Source organism: Squalius cephalus (assembly GCF_949319135.1).
Source record: "Squalius cephalus genome assembly, chromosome: 14".
NCBI classification, from domain to species: domain Eukaryota; kingdom Metazoa; phylum Chordata; class Actinopteri; order Cypriniformes; family Leuciscidae; genus Squalius; species Squalius cephalus.
In genome coordinates, this window is record NC_137135.1 from 35,228,908 (window position 1) to 35,251,838 (window position 22,931).

At 38.9% G+C, this 22,931-nt stretch overlaps 1 protein-coding gene across 2 annotated transcripts in view; it reads left to right on the forward strand.

Annotated features, from left to right (window-relative positions):
* trpc3 (transient receptor potential cation channel, subfamily C, member 3) overlaps positions 1-22,931 on the forward strand; it is a 54,416-nt gene that overhangs the window by 20,867 nt on the left and 10,618 nt on the right. For both annotated transcript variants that reach the window (XM_079892135.1, XM_079892136.1), the window contains exons 5-9: positions 2,407-2,571; positions 4,514-4,730; positions 14,468-14,701; positions 16,594-16,858; positions 20,362-20,557. In XM_079892135.1, coding sequence (XP_079748261.1) covers positions 2,407-2,571; positions 4,514-4,730; positions 14,468-14,701; positions 16,594-16,858; positions 20,362-20,557 — 1,077 coding nt within the window. The remainder of the gene's footprint in view (positions 1-2,406; positions 2,572-4,513; positions 4,731-14,467; positions 14,702-16,593; positions 16,859-20,361; positions 20,558-22,931) is intronic.

A 22,931-nucleotide genomic window follows, 5' to 3' on the forward strand; every position in this document is an offset into this window, starting at 1 on the left:
CAGCTCCGTGAGCTTCGAATTGATAGATGTGCCTATCTGAGCTAGGCATCATGTATGTCAGTTGCCAAAGTGAGATATGATCTACAAAATGACCAGATCCTGCCATGAGCTATATAGGAGACATATCTTACATATAGGGCTTATATGTGGATATAAAGAAGCAATACAGGAGACCTATATGGCCTGTGTATGCACATATATGCACCTCAGTTTTGTCTATATGTGCATATAAACTGCATATAGGTTTCATATATGCGCATATATCCTCATATAGGTTCTTTCCATGTGGGAACAATAAGCAGAGTGGACTGCCATAACATCCGTGAGAAACATTACTGCAGTCTTCAACATGGCTGAGTTTACCATTAGAAATGTCAAACAAATTTCACCTACGTAGGCGATTGAAGACCGTAGCCCGGTTATTTTTAGTGAACTGGTTGAACCAGTTTACCAAATCAGACTTAACCATCTGAAATAGTTCACAACTCGAGTCAGCACGGGTTTACGAGTTACTAAATTTAAAACTCACTTTTGGACGTGCCTGACAGTTGCTCCGCCTCAAAATTAGCCAATATCAAGGAGAATATGATCCTATGATGTCGGTTATATATATATATATATATATATATATATATATATATATATATATACAGGTGCTGGTCATATAATTAGAATATCATCAAAAAGTTGATTTATTTCAGTAATTCCATAAAAAAAGTTAAACTTGTATATTATATAGACTCATTACATGCAAAGTGAGATATCTCAAGCCTTTATTTGTTATAATTTTGATGATTATGGCTTACAGCTTGTGAAAACCACAAAATCAAAATCTCAGAAAATTAGAATATTACATGAAATCACACAGTAATTACACAGTGATACCATGGTCATTGAAGCAGGTTTTGGTTCTTTTGGCAGTGTGGGCCGGTGCAAATCCTGCTGGAAAATGAAGGAAGCATCTCCATAAAGCTTGTCTGCTGAAGGAAGCATGAAGTGCTCTGGAAATGTCCTGGTAGACGGCTGCGTTGAGTGGACAGCACAGTGGACCAACACCAGCCGATGACATGGCTCCCCAAACCAACACAGACTGTGGAAACTTCACACTGGACTTCAAGCATCTTGGATTGTGTGCCTCTCCATTCTTCCTCCAGACTCTGGGACCTTGGTTTCCAAATGAGATGCAAAATTTGCTCTCATCAGAAAAGAGGACTTTGGTCCACTGTGCTTTATTAGATCCAGAGTCAACGCAGCCGTCTACCAGGACATTTCCAGAGCACTTCATGCTTCCTTCATTTTCCAGCAGGATTTGCACCGGCCCACACTGCCAAAAGAACCAAAACCTGGTTCAATGACCATGGTATCACTGTGCAATTACTGTGTGATTTCATGTAATATTCTAATTTTTTGAGATTTTGATTTTGTGGGTTTCATAAGCTGTAAGCCATAATCATCAAAATTATAACAAATAAAGGCTTGAGATATCTCACTTTGCATGTAATGAGTCTATATAATATACAAGTTTCACTTTTTTAACGGAATTACTGAAATAAATCAACTTTTTGATGATATTCTAATTATATGACCAGCACCTGTATATATATATAAACAGCTCATTTTGAATGGCCATCAATGGAGAAAGATCTGCTGAATAACTGAGATCAGGACCAGAGTCTCTCTTTACTGTCCTTCTGTTCGTCCTGCTGACAGGAATAATGCATGCTCTCTAAGTTAATTTTTCAGTGATTCCACATAACATAATAATGACCGGAACCCTTTTCTGCGCCATCCGCTCCAGATGAGTTATGCGTCTGCTGGGATGTCTCGATGGTTTGTTGCTACGGTGACGTCTCGAACAAACTTCGCAAGACGCCATCATCACACGCAAAGCCATAGTTTCAAAGTCAAGTCAAGTCACCTTTATTTATATAGTGCTTTTTACAAGACAGATTGTATCAAAGCAGCTTCACAGTGATAAAGAAGGACATATTTCAGTGTTTATAGCCGAGACAGACATTTTTTGCAGTGTTAAACAGCAAATTTTAACCAGTTTGCATAATCCAACGTTAAAAAAAACCTCCAGTCTTCAGTGTCACATGATCCTTCAGAAATCATTCTAATGTGATGATTTGATGCATTTATGATCATGTTGAAAACAGCTTCATATTTTTGTGGAAACATGATGCTTTTTTTCAGGATTCTTTGATGAATGGAAAGTTTAATAGACCGAGTTTTATCAAGTTTCTTTTGTAACATCATAAATGTCTTTACTGTCACGTTTGATCAATGTTTGATCAATTGAATGCATCTTTGCTAAATAAAAACATTAATAAAAAAAATACTGACATACTTTTGAACAGTAGTGTAAATTTTAATTATGCCACAAATGTGCCTCTCTTTCTTCAGTTTGTGGCTCATCCGAACTGTCAGCAGCAGTTGTTGACGATCTGGTATGAGAATCTGTCTGGTCTTCGGGAGCAAACCATTCCCGTGAAGTTTCTGGTGGTTTTGGTCGTGGCACTGGGACTCCCCCTGCTAGCTGTGGGGTACTGGTTTGCCCCGTGCAGTAGGGTAAGACGCTTTCACACACACACACACACACACACACACACACACACACACACACACACATATATCATCTGTAATACCATGGCTATTTAGCCCATTATATAAACAGGGCTGTGTATTTGAGCCCTGCACGGGCCAAGAAATCCAGCCCTGGCCCGACAACATCTGCAATTTTTCTGCCCGATCCCAACCTGACCTGAGACCATCATCAATATCACTTTAAGCTCTCTCTGATGCATGCTATCTGATACCCGCTGTCTCTGCTACACACACACACACACACACACACACACACACACACACACACACACACACACACACACACACACACACACACGCTACTAAGAGGTAACTTTTATTATAGGCCTCAAACATAACCACCACCACCGACAATCATGCCCACAAATATTAATACAGACTGTCCATTACAGAGAAGCATAAGCGTAGAGAAGAGAAAATGCAGTAGAGAATATTATATACCCAAGCTATGTGATCCAGCAGCAAATAAGTAAATAAAGATTTACGGCCTATCTTTTTTTGATGTTAAAGCAGGACTATGCAGTTTCGGGAATTTCTTCGCTGTATTCTCACTTTTTCTCTATAGAGCTCCGCCCACAGCTTCGGAATAGATATTTGACAACACTGTCGAAAAGCTCATTGGCGACTCTCAGATACCAGAGGCTATAGATCAACGACAGCAAAGCAGATGGGACATTCTTTAAAACGTCTTCTTCATTCGGGTTCAAACAGCGTGAGGGAGCGCAATAATGACAGAATTTTAGCAGATTTTTTTGCCGTAAAGCAATTCGTTACATCTCGAGACCTGATATCACGCCAGCCCAAAGTTGCAAGGGTGGTTTTTCGGCTCACAGGCGCTTGGGGGGTGCGAGACGACCACCATTCAACCCGAAAAAAGTCATATAACTATTCCAATGACTCCGAAGCTGTTCGGTTAAGGTAAAAAAGTTACTTAGTTTACTGAAGATCAATGTTTCAAAGAACTCTTCGCCAACTGGCTAACGTTAAATAATAATAATAATAAAATCCGTTGAACTGAGTAACGTTAGGCTACATGTATGTTTGTTGTACTTGTATTAGGTTTTGCATTTGGATATATATTTAGACAATATTATTAAAGGCTAATTCATAGCTTTATTAGCCTGCTAAAAAGGCTTTGCATTGCCAAAGCATTGACAGAGCTTTGATCCAATGGTGTTGAGCATTGTCAATAATGGGAAGCGTCCTGATCTCATCCTGAATTTGCCGAGTTAGACACGCTCCTGGGTCAACATGTTTTGCGGATCCTGAAACAACAAAATGTAGTGCTAACCATATCCTTACCCCTAAACCTACCCCTACCCATAAGTTACCCTAAATCAGTTGGAATTGATAGGTGAATAACACTGATATAGAAGCACCTAACCCTGGTTGTAAGCCTAAACTTGACATGAACTGTAAACCTGTTCCTCAAATCTGATTGGTTGATTGGAATGTTGTTCTGGGATCAATGAAGATGTTGATCCAGGAACATGTTGCTCTTGGTGAAATCAGGTCCTACATTACCTTCCACTCTATGTTAGTAGTATTTTCTCTGCAGTTGTCAACTCTGAAGTTACTTTTGTTGCTATATATGCCATGTTTAAAATTCTCATGTTTAAGATGCATGCAAAGCTACAATGTAAAAAAAAATATATTTTTCATTATTAAGTTGTACATTTAAAAAAAGCTTATTGGAGTTAGTTTTAGTCATTCTACTTCAAAATTTCACTTTTTTTTTTGTTTTTGTTTTTACTTGCTGTTTTCTTGTAATTGTTTGTGAAATTCACTAGCAATTTCTGAGTTTCAAAAAGTAAATCCTTCCCTATTTTTTTCAGTGTAGTGAGTCTGTGTTTGTTATTAAACATATTTTGTTGATCTGCCGTTGATCTTTTCCATGTTTTCTCAGCTTGGTAAAGTACTACGCAGTCCTTTTATGAAGTTTGTTGCTCATGCGGCCTCCTTCATCATCTTCCTGTGTCTGCTGGTGTTCAATGCGTCCGATCGGTTTGAGGGAATCACGACCCTTCCCAACGTCACCGTCACTGACTACCCGCTCCAGATCTTCAGAGTCAAGACCACACAATTCTCCTGGACAGAAATACTGATCATGGTCTGGGTTGCAGGTAATGCACGACATTGGAAATGCTTGTAATCAATATTTAAAGCTACAATATGTAAGATTTTTGTAATATCCAAAAATCACTTGCACAGTGTGATATATTTCCTGCAGTTGTGCACTTACAATATCCCAAAAGTTCACAAAGATTTTTAATTTCAGAGAAATTCCAGTTTTAAATAACGGCTCGTCCCTGTTCAGTGTCGCCTGTCAATGACGTAATATCCGCGTTATCCCTGGTTTCCGCTAGTATTCCCATAGTAACCATGGCGACAGACGTGGACAACTGCGTTACGTCTAGCGAACGCTCACGCTGTTGTTGTTTCGTTCAAACATTATGGATCATGGCAAGCAGACTTTGGGACAAAAGGAGAACTAAAATGAGGATCAATATCAGCGTGGCGTTTTCGAGATGCCGAGAGCTAGCGTCCGCGGCTAACTTCCACTCGACAGAGACTCGCAAATGTACATAAAACGAATCAGTGTTATACAGCTCAACATGATGAAATGTTAGAATATGATCAGTGTGTTATTCTAATGTTGATCTCGCTCACTGCTAGTCTCATACAGACAAACTAACACACAGAATAACATTATAACTTTAACACACTCAAATGCAGTTTAGTGTGATAGTGTAGAGCAAGTGAAGCAGCGCTGCGTTACCTCAAGTTTCATTCGTCTAATAAACTGCTTTGTGTGAGTGTTATTCAGCACTAGCGGGTAAGTTAGTTCGGTAGGATTAAATGTCCTCATTCCTTTATGTCCGCGAGACTCGCGTGTGGCGCTGAGATCTGTCTCTCATTAGCACTCGCGCCGCTTCATTCCACAGTCATGTTAAAAACATCAGTGTATTCACTCATCCATAAACATTATTAGATCCTTCGGCATGACGACAAGTTCCATAATTCCGCTTATGCGTCATCAACCGACGCCTTTGTTATTGTAAGAGGTTAGCGACCCCTAGTGGTGATAAAAATTACATATTGTAGCTTTAATTTATATGATTTCAACACTACATGATATCCCTTTGTACAACTAGTATGTATACTTGAAGATTTAGACATTGATGAGGATTTTATCTCATTACTGACTAGGAGAAGCAATTGAGATTGAGATTGAGATCTCATTTGTGACTGCTCTTTTATAAAATGGTCAGTTTTAGTAATATAGGACATTTAATTAAGAGACTAATCTATCACTTTCAGAAATAGAGTTCCTCACTCCAGGACCAAAGCCGGAACGATCAATGAACCTCTCAATCGTTTTGTCCTGATGAGACTGACAGAGAGTGAGAGTTTGAGTGGATTAGAGCCAGTCATCTCTGAACTGAATGAAAATAATGTGTTTTCTCAAACTAGACTAGTGCTGGGCAACAACTTACAAAAAATAGTGACGCTTCTACCGTTTTCAGTCGCATGACCGACCATTGCTCATCTGTTTCCAAAACAGTGAAGCTTTTTCTAACCTGCTTTCCTACAGCGAGAAGTGTTGGGAAGTGTGAATCATTTTAGTGAATCAGTTCATTCGGAAAGTTCATTTCAAATAACCATTTGAATAAAAAGTAAAAAAAATTCAGTTCTTTAGTTTTAAAGGGGCTATATGTAGTTTTCAGCGGCCTCTAGTGGTGATGTTTCAGATTGCAACCAATACGTTTACAAGCGAGTGCTCGTGCTCGAACTCATGAGCAAGCACTCTGGGTACTGGCCAGACTGAGACGCAACACACCGGAGAAAGCATCACACAACATGCTGGAAACTCAGGTAAACTGCAACGTCCCACTGCAACGTTACAATAATAGGCTACTTTTGTCAGCTTGACGTTGAACTAATGCTCCATGCTCGTACCATGATGTTGATCCGTGTTTTCGTCCGAAGTTGATCCGAATTACGTTTGGCCTGATGAGCTTCAGCAGATAAAACTTTTTTTTTTTTCTTTCAATGGGTCTCATTCATGAAACATTCGTAAATATACAAGTAAATATGTGAGTGATTTGCACGTAAAGAGACCTTCCCGAAAACTCTTCTCCTGATTCACAAATACTTCGTAAACGTCAGATGTGATAGTGAAATGGGTTCAAATGTGTGTGTTAATGAATTCCAATCAGTCGTAAATGGGACGCGTGTGCACGCTCATTCTCAATTACCATAAATCCCGCCCATTAAATCTGACTGACAACTATATATGGGCATCATATTATGACACCAAACAAAGGATTTCGACATGTCTTCTCAAAAGCGAATGAAAAAGAGAAATTTCTCAGATGCAGAAATTGAAGTTTTATTATCAGAAGTTCATTCAAAACGCCACATTTTATTTTCAAGCGTACATAGTGGCGTATCAGGTCCTAAAAAAAAGGAAGCTTGGCAGCATATTACAGATGCAGTTAATGGAGTTTCATCTGTTAATCGAACAGTCCCAGAAGTGAAAAGAAAATGGTTCGACATGAAGCTTGACTGCAACACTTGTGACTTGCGGACTTGTGTTCCGTTTGCAGATGCTATTACTGGCTCTCATAATAAAAGTAAAAAGAAAAAACGTATGTAATTACTATATATAATATTTTTTTCAAAATGCTGTGTAAATATGTACCCGATTAAGGTGAATTAAAATGCAGCCTTATTAATGAGCAAAACGTTCGGATGTTAAACGCACTATTTACGCGTGGCTGGGAGCAGGTGTAGATTTCTTTCGTACCAACTAACATTTGGAAAATATGAACATTTTAATGAATCCGAAAATTTACGCCAGAACCACTTTACACACGTTTCATGAATGAGACCCAATATGTGGAGTTTGTGTTGGAGTCTGTGTTGTGCTGGGAGCAGGTCGTTTCTTATTGTTAGCGGACATGTCATAAGTTGCATAAATCATAAATCCATGTCATAAGTTGCAGTGTCGTCGCTGTTGAGTGCAAAGTCAGCAGACGAGGCGAGAGGCTCGGGAGCGCGCATGCAGGTCACGTCACTGGATTTTGCGGCAAATCCAACCCGGAGCCTTCACATAGAAATAGGAGTACTTGCTTTCAGAGGTAATAGCAAGACCCGCCAAGTGGATCATTTTAATGTGAGATTACAACCCCTTCACACACAGGCAATAAAAAAAGGGATTCATTTTGGTCGAAAAACTACATATAGCACCTTTAACATGTTTCGTTTAATCACAAAATTTTCTACTAGGTTATGAATTGAGTTTTTTCAGTTTCAGTATTTACTGTAAATGATCTGTTCAAGATTAATTCTGTTATTTTTGTACCTGATAAATATTTCTCTGATCGCAGAATATATTTGGGGTTGGTCTGAAGTCTCTTCTGCTCACCAAGGCTGCATTTATTTGATCAAAATTACAGTAAAAACAATGAAATATTATTACAATTCAAAATAATTGTATATTTTCTATGTGAATATATAGTAAAGTGTCATTTATTCCTGTGACTTCAGCCTCAATACTCCAGTCTTTGATGAATAGAATGTTTAAAACAATGTTTATTTTTTGTAACACTTACTGTCACTTTTGATCAGTTTAATCATGTGTCCTTGCTGAATAAAAGTATTAATAGTATTAAAAGTATTACTAAGCTCAAGCTTTTTAACAATAGTGTAAATCTAGACAATTTGTTATATATTTTCCATCAGTTATGTATTGCCTCCTTAAACAGCCTTTATGAGTTTAGGTATTTTTAAGTAACACATACTGTGACTTACTACTTTTATTTTTTTAAAGGGCTTCTTGACTGTAGTTAATCTAGTTAGTATCTTATCGTTTAGGAAGGCACAGTTCCACACTCACGTAAAGAAACAAAAAAAGCGAGCAAAAAGGCACTGTTCAGCATAATATGTTCTAGCCGTTTGCAACGAGGCATGTTCATTCATCACTGTCGTATTGTGAAATAGATTTGGTAATGCGAGGCTTTTCGCAGGCAATGCATCATTGAGAGAGCTCAGATTGGGTTGAGTTTAGTTCCCATTTGGTTTGTGGTTCAGAGAGTTCTCCCACAATGAGTGCACCTCATTACATTTGATGTAAGAAAATGTTTCGCTGTGTCAATGCAGGACAATATGAGCAAGTCCTTAGCTGAAACAGATATGTGCATCTGTTATTTGTCATTTTGAGAGGAAAGAAGATTTTTTAGGGACTACTTTCATCTTCCAGGTTTGAAATCAACGTGAGGATGTGATTCATTCCTGCACTATTGCTGCAGTGCCTCTTAATTATTCATGATACTATGTGACTTGTTATCTTGCATGGTGCAAAAATCCAAAAAGTGTTGTTTGGTTTCCACCTTGATAGTGACAGAGTTGACAGGCTTTCAGTAAATGGCGACACATTTGAAATGTTAACGTGAAAAAGCCATCCTCACTGTGAGTGTGTTAACCGATCGAACCTGCTTGGACTGTGAAAGTGACCATGCGTGGAGTCCATTAGTTGTGTTATTTTTCACTCTACAAGCCAGAAGAGTTTCGCCCTATGGACACTTAAAGTGCATGAAGTGGAAGTGACATTTATCCGAGTGAAACGCTTCTGGAACAAGAACAAATGTGGGCGGGGCTTGATTTTGTCTGTGTGGAATTGATTGGATGGTTTTGGTTTGCTATTGGCTGATCTCATGTGAGTGACAGGTTGCCCCGCCCACATCATCAGAGAAGAGATGCTGAAGAGGAAGTTATTCTGATTCAAGATTATAAAAACAATAATAATGTGCACGGATAAAACGTTTAGAATAAATACTGCAATATTCCATAAAAAATAAGAATTGTCAATTTTGATTTAATTTCTCTGTTCCTTGTTTTCTGTCGTATTGGTGCGCACGCAAAAGTGAGATTAGTTAATTCCTGCATATCTGTGTTTATGTTGAGGTACTGTATAGAGATGGATGGTGAGAATTAAATGGTCAGAAGGTTTGTACACAGGGCTTAAAACTAACTTTTTGCCACACCTGCCAATGGCCGGTGATGTAAGAAAATGTACCGGCCATAAATATTTATACCATCCATGAAACATAGATTAATCCTTTTTTAATGTTACTCAGTCAAGAGCAATGAGTGATTGTTCTTTGTCTTTTGTTGTTTGATTAACATTAAAAACACAGACAGCCTGTTTAGACTGCCGTCACTTTAAGAGCGAATGCACTGATCCAATTTACTGATACTGTACACATGTTTATTCCTAAACTGTTTACATTCACTTAAAGGGGTCATATAATGTCATTTTTGTACAAGCTAATATGATTCTTTAGGGTCTAAATTAAAAGTTTGTAATATACTTTAATTCAAAATTCTCATTAGTATTGTAAGAAAACACTCATTTTACCTGGTCAAAAACAGCTCTGTTTTCAGCACGCCGTTTAAGTGCATGCGTCTTTAAATGATAACGAGCTTTGCTCGCCCCGCCCCTCTGTTCTGTGCGTACACCGTAACACAATAACACAATAACCATAACGCGTTGTTCATTATAAACATGGGATTATGAATTAAATTGAGAACATCATACATAGAAAACATGCCGTAATGTACCCTGAGTGTAAAAATAGCCGCATTCATAGTGAAGCGTGCAGCAAGCGATTTGCAAAGATTAATATTAATATTAATATAAAGGTTAATAAAACGTTACACTCACTTCAGTTCTTCTGGAGGTGCAGCAGGAACACGAATAGTTGGTACCGATCCTTTTTTCAGGAGCAGCTTCTTAGCAAAACCAGCTTTATACTGACCTCGTTTGTAAAGCAGTCTGGTGTGTGAAATGATTCGCGCAAACATGAAAGCATTGACGTTGATCGTGGGGAATATTCCCTTCGAAAACAAACTCAGCCACTGCGTCTTCAGCGTTCGGATTTAGGAACATCAAAATGATGCTGTGTTCGTTATTACACCCAAGAACACCACAATCGCTTAGACGCCATTCAGCTCATAGACAGTGCTCCAGCTATCAACAATGACCGCGCCGGTCCACGCGGGCTATGATTGACAGCTCGCTCACGAGCAAGGGCGGGTCTGTGTTGAAACGCTGCTGTCAATCAACCATCGTGGGAGGAGCGTCGATTTTGTGACGTCACAAAATCGAACAGCTTGATTCAGGAGAGGGGGAAACATATAAGAAGATTTAAAAAAAAACACTGGATGGATTTTTATCATTTTATGATGGTTGTGTACAGGCAATGCCAACACACATTTCAGTACAATCAACTTGTAAAAGTGCATGTACCATTATATGACCCCTTTAAGACTATGTTTACAAGGATACTTGCCAAGACAGACATTTTTACAGTTTTGTTTGAATATGTCTATTCAAGCTCAAGAAGATGTAAAACGCACTGTCTGAGATGCAGATTTCTGGGCCCACACAAGTAACGAATTGAGTCGTCTTGTGCTTGAATATTTAAATTGGTACGGCTTACATTTTCGTGATGATGCAGCACTAGCCCGTCCACCGTCCCACGCATCGTTCGCGTTTGTTCATGTACTCACAATTCTGCATTGTTTGAATTCATAAAAATGTTACTGGCCAACTGGCGATTGACACCATTTCATACACTCGCCAACACCGTTAATTTTAGGCCCTGTTTGTACATTATGAGTTTAGGATGTTCCTTTAAAGTGTGTGTTTAGAACGTAGCTTTTTTGGGTTAAAAATTATCCAAAATAATTTTTTGAGCAAGTACATAACTAGCCAGTGTTCAGAACTCTCTGCTTGCCGTAGCTCGATTCACAACGGTAAGCTTGTAATAATGTTTTTAGTTCCAGTGGTACTGGTGGATTTCCGCGGGAAATTCGAGCATGTCTTTGTGTCATTATGTCACATCTGTCCACATAAAGACGAGTCTCGGCTAGTCGGCTGGAGGTGGAGATTTATAGCCTTTTCTCGCAGCACTTGATATAATTAAACTTATCAATTTGATGGTGGATCCAGAAAGGTTCAAACGACGATCACCAGGAGATTCACCCGCTGTAAAACACGAAAGGCTTCGGAGAAAAAGAGATACTGCAACCGGCCCATGCGAAAACAAGGATAATATCGGAAGGGCATTAAATGTAGTCCTGCAATGCTGATGTTGTTAACATTAACAATTTGAGAACAAAGTATAATGTGCACAGTTTGACGTGATATAAGCGATCGTTAGATTTAATCAGTGCGATTTACTGCGATGCTTTTTTTCCCTGAGTTGGTCAGAACAAAAGTGGATGTTACTTGTTCTGAGGACATTTCCTGGTGAAAACTCTTATGTTGGTCATACTTCCCAAAAGTAGAATCTGTGATTGCGAATGATCCACACCGGCGGCGACTGACAGCCGCACATTCTCCTCAAAACATCGGATTCATCCGCGCTGTGCCGAGCCGACGCACAACCCACGTAAAGTTGATAATTCAGCGAATAACTGCAATTGCAGATTTCGAACAGAGATGGCGACAAAGAGGAAAAACTGCAGACTGCAGCTTTAAAGTGTGAGTTCAGAACAAGGATGGAAATTAAAGGGGGGGTGAAATGCTGTTTCATGCATACTGAGTTTTTTACACTGGTAAAGAGTTGGATTCCCATGCTAAACATGGACAAAGTTTCAAAAACTAAGTTGTACGTTTGAAGGAGTATTTTTGTTCCAAAAATACTCCTTCCGGTTTGTCACAAGTTTCGGAAAGTTTTTTTCGAGTATGGGTATGTGTGACGTCAGATGTAACGGAATTTCCTTATATGGGTCCTAAGGGCACTTCTCCAGTAAGATCGCGGCTGCGCGCGCACTCTTAGACCAGAGCAAGAGAGTGAAAGCAGTTCGCCATCAAAGCGCCCTGCTCGGCTTTTGGGAAGTCAATGTCACCAAAGAAGTGTGTTTTTGGTTGCCAGGGCAAGACAACCCTGCACAGATTCCCAAAGAACCCAGCGTTAAGGAACCCGTGGCAGTTTGTTTTCCTGAGCATAAACGGAGTTGTGTAAGACTTTTGTTCCCTGCATTTCGACGATGATTGTTTTATAAACAAAGCCCAGATCTACGGATTTGCAGATCGTCTAATGCTTAAGGATCGAGCAGTCACAATGATAAAGGTTCGCGGTCGTGCGTTGGAACCGGACGGTGAGTAAAACTGTTTGTTGAACAAATGTCTCTGTGTGTTGTCACTAGCTTGGCGCGTTAGCACAGCTTAGCTTCGCCCACACGGCCCGCCCCCAGCCGCTCGGTTTTTTCCGGAAAGACTCGGTACAGCCTATCTTTCTGTTAAAAATTTAATAAAACAAAATACTTTTTGGAGATATGAAGGATGCAATATTACTCTATAGGTACTCAAGATTAACAGGAGATTGAGTGAAAATGAGCATTTCACCCCCCCTTTAACTTTTTTGTCCACCGGCCACTGTGGCTGGTGGATTTCAAAATCTACCAGCCACTCAATGTTTTTACCAGCCACTTTCTTGTTTTTAACCGACAATGTGTAACTGCATGTGAAAATTAATACTACAAGATTTACAATACTTAAGCAGTTTATTTAATCTCAAGTCTCAATGAAATACTGACATTTTCTCTTTCTCTCTTATACACTCTTCCTCTCTTATATATATATTTCTCTTTTTTACCTGGATGTGGCATTTGGATTATTCGTGGTCTTTTATGGCTTCCAGTTTTAGGTTTTTAGTCCCAACAATGAAACTATTAGGCCCTGTTTACACGAGAACGCTTGCGGGTGAAAACGTAAAAATATTTTATCAGATGTGCCTTTCGTTTAGACGGCGACGGCGTTTTTGGGGCTTAAAACCGCAAAAAAGTGAAACCACCCTCCAGAGTGGAAATCTTAAAAACGCTCCACTGTCGCATTGGTGCGTTCACACCGGACGCGAATAGCGCGTCAGGCGCGAGTGATTTCAATGTTAAGTCAATGCAAAGATGTTTTCTCTGCAGACCTCTTAACGCCTGCGATGTAACGGCACATTTTTTTTGAAGGTGTGCCTCCTCTAAGTGTCCGCCGTTCGTGTGAAACAGTATGCTATCTTTATTTACCCGCCACGGTGGCCGGTAGGTAAAGCGAGTTTACCCGCCACAACACAAAATCACCCGCATTTGGCTGGTGGCGGGTGCTAATTTCCATCCCTGGTTCAGAATGTTCATGTGATTCTAGTGCTCATGCTAGTGTAACATTGGTAAAGTGTGTGTGTGGGAAGGTTGATTATAGTGGTGACGGTTGAGGGCTCAGCGTGACCCCTGACCTTCTCGCTTCAACACCAGCTCCTGTTCTCTCTGGCTTCTCTCATGGGAGTTTGGTGAAGTAATGGATTTATACTTTTGGAGATTAAATCACAGTTCTATCCCAGCATGCTTTCCGTCTCTGATTAAATTGAGCGATGTATTACTTGGATTTCCTTCGGCATTCTTCTAACTTAGATTTCAAATTAAAGTGCAATGCAAATGTAGTTCATGGTTTTAACAGAATTTGCTGATGCTTCATACAGAAGATTATCATGCAGTGATTTCCCTGTGAGAATGTGTTCTCCTCCAGCTCTTTGATTGTCTGATTAATTCTCTCTGTCTCTTTATCTCTCTCTCATCTCTTATGTCCTCATATCTAATATGAAAACACATGAGCTCAGTCCACAATCAGTTTTCTGCACTGTGTCTTGTCTGATCAACTGGGAAAATTGTACAATCCCATGGCGTTCACCACAAGAAACAGTTTAGATTAATTTCTATTTTCAGCCACACCATAACAGCTGATTATGAAAAATGTGGTGTTTTGATGGTTGAGCATCAGAATCGCTGTGTTTTTCTGCAGGAATGATGTGGTCGGAGTGTAAAGAGCTTTGGACGGAGGGGCCGAGGGAATACATCATGCAGCTCTGGAACGTTCTGGATTTCGGCATGCTCTCCATCTTCATCGCCGCGTTCACCGCACGGTTTTTCGCCTTCATGCAGGCCATGAAAGCCCAGGAGTATGTGGATGAGAATATCCACGCCGCAGACCTCTCGCTGGTCACACTGCCACCAGACATCAGATACTTCACATACGGTGAGGAGAGTCTGAGCGCTGCTGTCACTCCGAGAGAATGTCTTAAAGGTGTGTCATTCTAGCGGCATCTAGTGGTGAGGTTGCGAACTGCACCCAACAGAAGTTACGGTGGCGACAGGAAGTGATGTCGTCGTCTGAGACAGCAGAGAGTAATCAATGAGGTTTCTTTACAAAGATGAATTAAGAAATTAGATTTACTTAATTATTGAGTAAAACAATGTTATTGCGATTATTATTGTTACCTGTTCATCATTGTGTCAGTGTTCTATCCGCTGACTTTTATCTCGCTTCTTTACACGAAGAACAACATAGTGACGAAACGCGTTTGTCCGTTCAGGGCCACCGTAGAAACATGTCAAGTAAGGAGACCTGTGGTGTGTGTAGAGAGAAATGCTCATTCTAAGCTTAACATAACGGTTCATTATGTAAGGTCTTTATACACCACTGAAAACATAGTTATGTATATGATATTGCATTTCTGTCAACAGATCCTCCTAAATATTACACAATGCACCTTTAAAACATTGAAATATACATGAGTTTTGGTAGTATTATGATTTAAAACTTGATTAAATGCACTGAAGTTTTCTACATGCATGGATTTGCTGATGTGCACACCATAGTATATAGAGGAAATCAAGTTAAGGAATTTAACCTACTATAATTAGACAACTGTCGTTAACTAAAACTAAAACCATTAACAATCTTTTTCTTACTTGAAACAGAAGAAACATTAACTGAAATACTTTCTGAACTGATTTATTTCTGCTAGTAGACGGAGCAACATTTCTAGTTTAACTTTAGTTTAACTTGAAGTACTAAACAGGGTTATTATAACTGAAACTAAAACTTTATTTAAAAAAAACAAAAAATTTTGTTACTTAAAATAAAGATTAACTGAAATAAAATAAAACTTGTTTTGTTTCAGCTAGTTGCCAGAGCAACATTTCTCATTGTAAATTTAGTTTAACAAAAAACAACTAAATAACAAACAAAAGCTAATAAAAATTACTAAAACACAACAAAAGTACTAAAACTTTAACAAAAAATAAACATAAAATTGAATTCAAAATATTTATAAAATATGTAATAGTATACTAAAATAACAAACTAAAAAAAATATATTCTACTGTAGACATATTTTAATAAAAATTACAAAAACAACTTTAATTGAACTTAAAATGAAAACGAAAAATATAAAATATAATTAAAAAATATAAGTAAAAACTGTATTAGTATCTCAATGAGACTAGAATAACACTAATGCTAAAATAATTAAAAGTAAATCAACTGAAAATAAAAATAAAAAAACTACATAGACACATTTTAATAAAAAAATGAAAACTAATAAAAATGGAAAAACTTTAACTAAAATTAAAGTGAATTTTAAAAATAAAAATAAGAAACAAAATATTCTTAACTATAAATGTATGATCTCATTGAAACTAAAAGAACACATACTAAAATAACTAAAACAAAAAAATAAACATCAAAAAAATTATATACTTATTTTATAAAAAAAATACATATTTTATTAAAAAAACAGAAACTAATAAAAATGACAAAAACAACAAAATTACTACAACTTTAACTAAAATTAAAGTAAATATAAAAAAATTAATTAAAACATTAACAAACTATATTGTATCAAATCAGTATATCCGTGATTCTGAATCAACACTGGACAATAATAGATCATCTTAAACATTTGCTCATTATCATAAAAATGATAAATAAATCATAAAAAACAACTAAACAAAAAAAAAAAAACATTTGTTCATAATGCTCACTGTGACACATTCTTTAAAATCATGGCACACTGATAGACCGATACACCAGCCTGATTAATTATCTAACATTTAAACACGCCACTGTTCCTCTGACTGTTTCAGCGAGAGATAAGTGGCTTCCGTCGGACCCTCAGCTGATCTCCGAGGGCCTGTACGCCATCGCTGTGGTCCTCAGCTTCTCTCGCATCGCTTACATTCTCCCGGCCAACGAGAGCTTCGGGCCGCTCCAGATCTCCCTGGGCCGAACCGTCAAGGACATCTTCAAGTTCATGGTGCTCTTCATCATGGTCTTCCTCGCATTCATGATCGGCATGTTCATCCTCTACTCCTACTATCTGGGGGCAAAGGTCAATCCCGCCTTCACCACGTGAGTGACATGCACTGAGATTATTAAGAGAATACTATTTCAGTCTTTCTACTTCAATATTTCATGTTTACTTACTGTTTCTTTTTAATTATTTGTGAAATTTACTAGCAATTTTTGAGTGAAAATTGTTTGAAAGTAAATCCAAGACCAGTTTTTGTCAGTGTCCATGTTCTGCAAAATATATTGTTTGAGGAAACATTACTTCACAAAAATATGTACAATTAGGGATGTGCATAACTACATATTTTCAAAACGCACTAGTTGAGAGAACCAGGTATAAATAGTTGAATAGGTCGTGTCTACCAGACCACATGTTCTTGTACTAGTCGACCATCCTGACACGCTTAACACATATTTCTAAGTACTACCAAATAAAAATAATTTTAATATCTTAAAATAATTTTTCATTGTTTTAAATGTTTGTATTTATTTTATAATATTTTTAAAAACATGTTAAGCTGAATTTTCTTTACTAATTTTTTTTATCAAAATCAAAGGAATATTTTTTATTTAAAAAAATGAAAATAAAAACTATTTTTAATCCGATTTTGTATTTATTTTGTAATGATTTTAAAAAATATTTTATAACAGATTTTTTTTAACTATTCTAAATTTTAAAGAATTTTTAATTTTATTTTTAATTTTTAAATTAATATTAAAAATATACAATTAAATATTTTATTTGATCTTTTTAGATTAAGATTATTTGTATTTATTTTGTTGTCGTTTTTAACCATTTTACTGTTGAATTTGTATTTTTAATTAAAAAAAAAAATTAAGATTATAAATGGCTTAATTCAATTAAATTCCTTTTTTTCTCAGTGAATTTTCCTTTTTTGACTTAGAGTATGTTACTCATCCTCCCACAGTGAATGTGACCGTTCATCAGTGTGAGATGGTCGTCTGCTCGAACATGTGGTCTCTCAGGCGGAGATACAGTGAAAGTGTCAGTCCTGTGAAATGAGCTCTTGGTTTTCCCGCATCAAAAGTGCTGGAGCTCATTTCACAGCAGAGTGACTCCGACAGGACGAGGTTTGTTTCGCAGCGAGCGAGAAGTGATGAAACAAGTCTGACAAGTCAGCTAATGTATGTACTCAAACAATAGAGCGCATCATTCTGAGCGGAGGATGTTCATTTACACCGGAAAATACATTTACATTGCGGTCATTCTCCTCCAGACATGTACTATCCCAGCGGATTTCACTTAAAAATGTTGAAATGTTACACCGTTGTCCGTTTTACTCTCTAGTACTTACTTACAGTAATTGAGTGTTTTTATTTTCCTAAGGCAAAATTAGTGAACCAAACGTTTTTTTACTCACACCAACCACTAAGCCAGTTCATATTTAAAGTCAACAGGAAACAGTGTTTTAATGCTTAGCTAAAACTTAGGGCCCTTTCACACCTACCCTGTTTGGTCCGGATTTTCGGACTTTTCAGTTTGGTCCGAATCAAAATTACAGGTGTGAACCCTCCCCTAGACCACGGTCCGAACCAAACAGACGAAATTTGGTCCGACGAAAAGAGGTAGTCTCGGTCCTGATCAAACTGAGCAAAGGTTTGGTTCGTTTCTAGTGTGAAAGCATTTTCAGTATGGTTCGGACTTTCAGACCGTTTACAGGACGTTCCGGTGGTTCCCGCGTAGCCTAAACAACTGAAGAAGAATATTTATGTGCAGATCTGTCAGTCCTGCCCACAGCGTCTCTTCCAGCTGATTCACACACACACACACACACACATATTTGTCCTGCGTCCTGTCGGCGACGATAAAATGTTCGCACAATGAGGACATTCATTTGGCGAATTTGAACTAGCCTCGAGTATAGTCGGTGCTGGAGGGAGTAATGCCATAATCATGGTTCGAATTACGTGGGAGCCAGTGGGAGCTGAGCTCCCATAGAGAGAGGATGAGCTCCCATGAAAGCAGTAAAATCATACACCTGTGGGGGTCTCTAAAAATCATCAGCACCATTATTTTAAATTACAAATCAGACTACTGTAGCGTGACTTAAAAGATAGGACAAGATCCCAAACACATGGATCTCGCGGGATCTCGGATCGTCATCACACTACATCCTTATGCTTCGCTTTCTGCCAGGACTTTTCCTGACCTTTCTTAACTCACAGAAGTGACGTCAACGTCCGATCTAGCAGTAGCATAACCCATCAGGCAAGTGTTATTTTAACATAGGCGTAATTTGCAGGTGGGACATGTCCCCACCACTTTTTGCTAAGGTCGATATTGTCCCCACCACTTTTGAAACATCTCACGGCACTAATATATCAATACAAATAAATAAAACATCTTCAGTTAACTAGCAGAGCATTCATTTAGTCCATTGTGGAGACTCTCTATTTGTTCCGGTGAAATCACAAAACAAAATGCACACAAACGTGTCCCTGCCTGATATACAACCACTGATAAACATAATCGGTTTTGATGAGAAAAAGAAAAAAAACCTATACGAGTGCGGATTAGAACCCAGAACCTCTGACATGCTTGGCAAAATCATAATTCGAACCCTGGCCATAATAATAAAAGTATAGTGGCAACGATATGTGTCTGTTCATTCATTGATGTCAAAGTTATCCGCCGAACTGACAACACACTGACGTCAGACGCACGTCCGTTTACAAACCAATCAATGTCAAGATGCAGCCCACATACTAGATGATGACGACAGGACGCAAGTGTGTCATGTAAAGTTCTTTAGTGCGCTCGCATAATTGCAATGAGAAACCAAACCAAAACTAACCGAATGTATACAATGTATCAAAACATGAACTTTGGTTCGGACCTCGGTGTGGACTCTCAGGTGTGAAAACGCCCTAAAACTATTTTTAAAAAACATTTTCAGTCATTTCAATTTCAGTTACAATTTTTTTATATACTAATTTTCTTTCAGTTATTTGCCAAGGCAACATTTCTCTTTTTTTTTTAAGTTCAAGTACTAAAGTTAATAAAACTGAAATAAAATTAATTAAAGCTGTAAAGAAAAAATAATATAAAATTGACAAAAACATAAAAAAATGACTTAAACTTCAAAATATTAATAAATACTATAATAGTATATAAATAACACTGGCATTAAATCAAAATTCATCTGTGCACATTATTCCAAACACAAAAAAAGCTTGTTTTATAAATATTTAATATCTTGCTCTGCCTCTGAAATGATTGTACTTGACATTACAATGTGCTTTAATGTTTCACACAATTCCTGAAGATAAAATACACTCTTAAAAAGAAAGCTTATTTTTTGCTATGTGTGATTCCATGAAGAATCTTTAACTTATAATGCACAAAATGTTATTTTTTGTGGATCTCAGATTATTAACTGGTGAACCAAAAATGGTTTCGCTTTTCTGTCACCTTTGTATTTTTGTGTTTGCATCTTTTTCTTGTTAAATATCAGTTTCGCATCACATTGCTGATGTAAAACGTGCTAGCGAAGCTTCATGTTGACTGTAAACACTCTCTTCCCTCTCGTCTGTGTTCACAGGGTTGAGGAGAGTTTTAAAACGCTCTTTTGGTCCATATTCGGGCTGTCTGAAGTGTCCTCTGTGGTTCTGAAATATGATCATAAATTTATCGAGAACATCGGCTACGTGCTTTATGGGATCTACAACGTGACTATGGTGGTGGTTCTGCTCAACATGCTTATTGCCATGATTAACAGCTCGTACCAGGAGATCGAGGCGAGTTATTTTCCCACGCACTATTTTCACTTGAATTAAGAGTTCAGATTAAAATCACCAACGCCGAAACTCAAGAACAAGTTCATCATAATCCAGATTTAAAGTCCCTCTGTGGTGAAAACCCAGTTTTTAATGTTGTTTATATGTCTATGTGGTGTTTTTAATAAGCTTTAAAGCTGCACTGTGTAGGATTTTCTCCCATCTAGCGGTGAAATTGTTTATGACTACTAGCCTGGCAAACGTCAGACCTCTTCTCATTGAGACCACATGTTCATTTTCTCGTATTTGAGGCGTGGTTTACGAATGCCCAGAGCCGTTTATTGGGCGCTACGAATGTCTATCAAATGCGCCTGCACGTAACTCATAGCCAATCGTTTCAATTATACCAGATGACGTATGTAGAGCGACAGAAATTCGACGAGGAAGAAGACGAAATAAACTTGCGTTCTAAACTACTTAGAACACTATCTAAGGCTGCATCAAAAGGTAACTTCGCTTCTGATGCCATGTTGGATCCATAGATATAAACAAACTGCTTCGTTTTTCCTGTCGCGTTATCGTTTTAATTCTCTCTTTCGCTTCCTTGGCGACTCTGTTACATGTCCTCGAGAATAGGCATGATCCTCCATCTTCAACAGGCTTTCAAATCTGGCGGCAGTCGTGAGTAATCTCCCCCTCGCGTTCGTCACAGTGCCACTGAGTGTAAAAACGCGGAAGGCGAAGCTTGAATTTCTAGGTATGTCCCTCTTTGGCTAATGTATTTTCAAGATGGAGGCGCAACATGGCTGCCGCCATTCGAGCGACTCGCTCGTATGTATTCTGAATGGCAGATTCTACGCTTACGAGAATACTTGATTAGTTGGTAGAAGTAATTACACATTAATGAGCACACATCATTTTGAAAGAACAAAGTGTTTTTTGCTAAGAATCAACTTAAAAAAATTACACTGTGTAGCTTTAAGTCAAACCAATAAAAAAAAAAAACCACTCTCGACCCTGCCTGCACTGCCAACTACCGCCCAATCTCTCTTCGTCCATATTTCAAAACTCCTTGAGCGTCTAGTTCACGTACACCTATCACAATACATATCCGTCAGCTCCCTCTACCCCCGACTCTAATCTGGTTTCCGTCCTTTCCATGCCACGGAGACTGCTCTCCTCACTGTCCAGAATCATCTGGCCAACTCCTCTCATGCTGGCCTCTCTTCAATTCTCATTCTCCTTGATCTCTCCTTTGCTGCCTTTGACACAGTCGATCATCCCATTCTCTTCTCCACCCTTTCCAACCTCGGCATTTCTGGAACACCCTTTAGCTGGCTGCACTCATACCTATCTTCCCGCACCTCTGCTGTTGCTTTCAACAGGTTCACTCCTCCCCCCTCCCTTCTGACTGTTGGTGTTCCCCAGGGCTCTGTCCTCGGACCCTTGCTATTCTTTCTGTACACCTCACCTCTTGAAGCTCTATTTTCTTCATTTAATTTCCCCCACCATTTCTTTGCTGACGACACCCAGATTTTCTTTTCCTTCCCTTCCTTCATCCTTTTTTCCCCTTCCCTTCTACCCCCCCCCCCCCCCCCCCTCCTACCCCCACCATCTCATTCCCTCCCATGTCCCTCATTCCGGTTAACTCTGTTCGCAACTTCAACGTCATCTTTGACGCTGCCCTTTCCCTTGCTGATCATATCTTGGCCACTACACGCACCTGTCGATTCCACCGATTCAACATCCGCAAAATACGCCCCTCCATCTCTTTCCCTGCCATTAAATTCCTGGGTCATGCCCTCATCTTCACCCGCCTCCTTCTTGGCCTTCCCTCCTACGCCTTCACACCACTACAGCAAATTCAAAATGCCTCTGCCCGTATTATATTCAACCTCCCCACTCCTCTCACCTCCCCTCTTCCCCACCAGCTACACTGGCTCCCTGTTTACTATCGCTGCTTATTTAAATTCATTACCGTAGTCTACAAATCCTTCCATGGTCTTGCCCCACCCTACCTGGCTGCACTTATCACCTACTATGTTCCCTCCCATCCCTTACGCTCTCAATCTCTGCTGTCCTTCTCGGTCCCACCCTCGCCCTGTGCCCAATCCCATTTCCCTCCTGGCTCCCCTTCATTGGAATAAACTCCCACTCCATATAAAACAGTCCCCTACACTACGCAGTTTTCGCTCCTCCCTTAAAACTCATCTTTTTACCCTAGCCCATCCCACTGCGTATCCTAGCCCCTAACCCCCGGTCAGGACTCTGCTTGCTTGCCCAACCCTGCCATAGCCTCTGTTCTCACTGTAGCACCACCCTGCTTACTCACCCTTGCCCAATAAACGTACCTTCTTCCTTCAGCCTTTTCTTTTCAATGTACCGCTTAGTTTAA